The sequence below is a fragment of the Opisthorchis viverrini genome, assembly GCF_000715545.1.
Source record: "Opisthorchis viverrini unplaced genomic scaffold opera_v5_237, whole genome shotgun sequence".
Taxonomy (NCBI): domain Eukaryota; kingdom Metazoa; phylum Platyhelminthes; class Trematoda; order Opisthorchiida; family Opisthorchiidae; genus Opisthorchis; species Opisthorchis viverrini.
Genome location: NW_008751895.1, coordinates 828,363 through 833,272, shown reverse-complemented (window position 1 = coordinate 833,272; position 4,910 = coordinate 828,363). Strand labels below are relative to the sequence as shown.

Genomic DNA, 4,910 nt, shown 5'->3' with positions numbered 1-4,910 from the left:
GTGAGTCTCTATCGAGGTTGCCGGGATAATTACTTGGAAGTGTAGGAACCTGAGAATAATTGAAGTGAGCTAGCACTTTGTCCTTTCACCGTCCACCTGTATTCTTCGCTTCACAAGGAGGCTTTCAAATAAATCATGGTTGTACCACAGCGAGGCATCAGTGTTCAACATTGGAGTCGTTCCGTCGCGCATGAAGTTGATGATGATGACGATGATGCTGGTGATGATGATGTTGGTGATGATTCCCAGCGTCGAAAGAAACAGATGAATCCAAATAACCAGTCTGCTTGTTAGACAAACTTGCATGGTCACAACGACTACAACTAAGCATCCGATGAAGTTGAGACAGGTTGCATGTAAACTTATTCAAATTCTATGTAGATCAGTTTCACTATGCGTCTCTAGTCCGGTTAGAGTGAACAAGATAAAAAAATTAAATTTTGAGCACTGTGCTCGAGTCAACAATCCACCCGCTAACTGTTCTAACAGCGTTGATTGACCGATCTATTTTTATTAGTTCTGTACATTTAACGTGCAATAGTACCCCAGAATTGTGAAAGAGTCTTGATGGGTCCACATATTGAGATTCCGAACGATTTTACATGAATTCCTTCGGTTTATCTCTGATGATTTCTTGGACGCCAGTTTGACGGTAAAATGCAAACCACGTATTGTTACCGTAGCAAAACACGATACGGAACAGGTGCAATTCATTTTATTTAGTAGAGTCACAGGTCACACTGTGTGTCTGTTAGGAGCAGACGCTGTGGACACACTCGATGACGGTTTTGGCCTCGTATCCAGCTTTGCACTGCTCCATTAGATGAATTGTATGCTGAGCTACCTCTGGGAGCTGAAGAGAGAGATAACATAATCTCAGCTAGGGACCCAGTCCAGGCATGCAAACGAAAAAATGTGGGTTCACACAAGATTCACCACAACGTACACCAATAGAATTCAGAATTCCCGAGAACAGTGCTAACTATTTAAGAGTCGGGAATATTTTCACTGATGAACACTGAAGTATGAGCGGTTACTGATCCCCAGATTAGAAAAAGTTACTTGTGAGAGGTGTTGGCGAATATCGGCATATGTGAATTTCGGACATTTCGAAGCGTCTTGATATAAACTCGTCAAATCTTAGGAGAGAACACGCGAAAGTCTTCAGCTACATAGCAGATAGGTGAGCAAGCGTGAACTCCACGAAATTGTTTCATTTGAATTACCATAAAAGCAACTTCACGAAAACGTCTCACAACACAGTTTAACAGGGTTGAGCACCCGGAACCTTCGTCACCACTTCCAAATATCTATTCCGAAAACAATCACAATGCCGTGGTGATCGGTTGAGGCAGGTTATAAGTACACTCATTCCAGCAATAGCAAAGGGGCAGGCAGACGAGCTGAGCTAAGTGAACTGAGGTGAACTGAAATGAAACAAACTGCAATGAACTGAACGGCGCTGCACTGCACTGCACTGAACTGAACTGAACCACTCAATATTCCGTGATTCGCCCTGGCGATAGACATAAACTTGCTTTGAAAACTATCCCACGAACTGTTGAAACACCATGTTTCTAAATGAACGTCCAATTTTAAGGAAAGAACAAGAGTGCTGGTGATTCGTTTACCGGACAGGCCCTAAATTTCCTACCGTAAAGGTCGTACACTGGACGTTTAAACAGGAGTTTTTTGGGACTGCTGCTCGTTCTAGGTGACGCCAAGGGTGAATAAGATGGCAACGTGTTTGTACACTTCTTTGTGTGCACCATGGGGTCAACTCACCTGCTGCATTGTGAAGCAGTGCGTCTCAAAGTGATCGCATACAGTTTCGTAACATATGAGCTCATCCCTCTTGGACAAGTTGTTAACTGTTGGCTTATGGTGGGTTGTCACATCCATGACAATGTCGTGGAACGTTTCCTTCATGATGTGGCCAAGCTGAAAAATGCGACAGAAATAGTTATGGAAGATTATCGATAGATTGTAAAAGATTTCTCGCTCAACTAAATGGACCACGTTCAATTTTCAGCTGGCTTAATGAAATGGCCCACAAAACACTACATTCGTTACCTATTACCTGCCCCCATGCATCCCAACCACGTATTCAACTCTAAACAAATCAATTCTTACCTAGAACGACCCTTTTATCGTACACTCGTTCATCATTTTGCGATGAATTGTGTAAGAAAAGCAACTACAAACCTCAAGTGCACGGTGCAGTTTTCGCCGAACGAATTCGTGGCCCTCCTCAGTTGTGGCCTGCATCAGGCGTCGAGTCAGTGAAAACTAATGCGTCCGAGATAAGGGTTGTCTATCTGTAACATTCGGCTGGAACGAATAAAAAATCGGGCAACATCTACTGATGAAAAAGCGCTGAAAATGCTGAATGGGAGAATATCATCCTAGATTACTCACACTCATCCATCTACTTATCTATCTATCTATCTATCTATCTATCTATCTATCTATCTATCTATCTATCTATCTATCTATCTATCTATCTATCTATCTATCTATCTATCTATCTATCTATCTATCTATCTATCTATCTATCTATCTATCTATCTATCTATCTATCTATCTATCTATCTATCTATCTATCTATCTATCTATCTATCTATCTATCTATCTATCTATCTATCTATCTATCTATCTATCTATCTATCTATCTATCTATCTATCTATCTATCTATCTATCTATCTATCTATCTATCTATCTATCTATCTATCTATCTATCTATCTATCTATCTATCTATCTATCTATCTATCTATCTATCTATCTATCTATCTATCTATCTATCTATCTATCTATCTATCTATCTATCTATCTATCTATCTATCTATCTATCTATCTATCTATCTATCTATCTATCTATCTATCTATCTATCTATCTATCTATCTATCTATCTATCTATCTATCTATCTATCTATCTATGCACATATGTATCTTACAATTGTCATTTGCGATATTTATCTATACAAAAGTCTACCTGTAAAAATGTCCCTCTTTTTTTCCGTTTGTTTGTTTTGGATGTATCTATGTATGTATTTTTTACACGTCATTTTGACCGAGAACCTGATCATCATATTACACATCTGGGTGGTACATAGTTCATATTCGTGCACCGATCACCGTTGTTCGAGGGGGGTATTTCTCCGATACCCGGAAGTAGAGGGATGTCTCAAATACCCGAATTTCTAACTACAACGGACAAAACTATACTATTGCAAATCCCGTGAGACACTAGCAGGAAGACCGATCTAGGATATGGAGTGGAAAATCCTGACCAGTTACATCATTGTGGTGGAAGTTAGGTGCCTTCGATTCACAGGAAAACCTGTGGCGATTTCGACTCCAATGGTTGAAAGCCTTTCAGTGATTAAAGTAAATGCTATAATCGGTAGACTGTGGCGTGACCACTTGGTTCCCTAAACATATAACGGCGTATGAAATGACTGTTCCAATAGACAATTCGAAATATCGAAAACTGCGCTGAATACATACTGTTTTTGCCACATCATTCTGGTGCGTCACTAGATCATAGTGACCTTGAAAGGTTCCAACTGGGAGACTTCCCATCGTCTGAAATGAACAACAAACACACGCTCGTCAGTGTATTATCAACTCAGAAAACCTCTTGTTTCATACAAAAGGAAGGGGTCTCAAATGCACCCGTAGTTCCACAGTTAGCTAACAAGGGCCCAGTATCCGATTAGCTGACGTACATTCCGAGTGTGTGCTTCATGGTAGTCGCTAGTTCAGGTAGCAGTGAGCTCTCTTGATTTTGTTGCCCGTCAGTTCGTGAAACTTCCGTACATTGTTTTATTGTTAAAACCATGATCCGCAACATCTTAGGACTACAAAATGAACGAAACCATAGCATCATTGTTTTGATCAGAGCAAGTCTTGTAACCACAAAAGAAGCCTGAATATCTGACATTTTCGTTTAACTCAGCTAGATAGTTCGCTAGAGACGTCCTAAATTTCTATAGATTAAACTTGAATCGCACCAAAATTAGTCTGTGACGTGCTCATGACAAGCGTATGTACCCGTGCAACTGTGCCATTTCGCTTCTCACCGACTAGCAGAACTTTCACACTCGATTGGATGTTTCACGCTTTCAGTGAAGCTAATCTAACATGGGAAACCGAGGAGCATTGTATTGATGTCCGATCTTTATTGAGAGTAGGCGGCAGAATGCATTTCATCCCATTATGGAACGATGCCCCGGCGAGTTTCCGGGCAATGATTGATTACTTAAACGCTCCACCACTAGGGCCTGACCAGCAGTGTGGTTGCCGTTTACTCAGAAACCACGCACCCTCACTCATCTTTCGGTCATCGGAGACCACATCACGTTGCCACATATTGACTAGCTCCTCGAGTGATAAATTCTCAGATAAGACCTTCAGTCATCGTGCAAAAATATTGTTCGCCTGAGTTATTTGTGGACGATTCACATAGATTTGAGTTGATTATGTATCATAACACAAAAGTATAGATCACACGGTACCCAAAGCCACAGCTTGGTTATCCAAAAAACGCCATTCGTACGCCTGCATATCTAGATGCCTGTACCAGGTGCGTCGTCTGTGGAACCTGAAGTTTCTAGTAAGCGATTTATGACGTTAAGCGTCACTTTTCAAATGCAACGAAATGCCACTGTCATCTCAAATTATCAAAATGAATTTCTCCGTGAGAATTTGAGACTCACCTTCTCACCGTACTTCAGCACGTGACTTTTTTGTCCTCTTTTTCACCTCCTGATACTGTTGATCCAGTGTACGCTTTTTCAAGTCTTTCTAAGTGGTGTGAAGAATAATGAAAACGGTATGCTATGTCAAGCAGACGAATATGGTTGCGCAACCTTCAGGTGGATCCAATGTAGTCAAAACTAGTGAAA

General features: G+C 40.9%; 1 protein-coding gene across 1 annotated transcript in view; it reads right to left on the bottom strand.

Moving 5' to 3' along the window:
- Nucleotides 1–752: 752 nt before the first annotated feature.
- T265_14679 (hypothetical protein) overlaps nt 753–4,910 on the bottom strand; it is a gene marked incomplete at both ends in the record, with an annotated part of 10,576 nt that continues 6,418 nt past the window's right edge. Inside the window, 3 exons of the mRNA XM_009174726.1 lie at nt 753–853; nt 1,786–1,941; nt 4,735–4,809. Of these exons, the coding sequence (XP_009172990.1) occupies nt 755–853; nt 1,786–1,941; nt 4,735–4,809 (330 nt within the window). The remainder of the gene's footprint in view (nt 854–1,785; nt 1,942–4,734; nt 4,810–4,910) is intronic.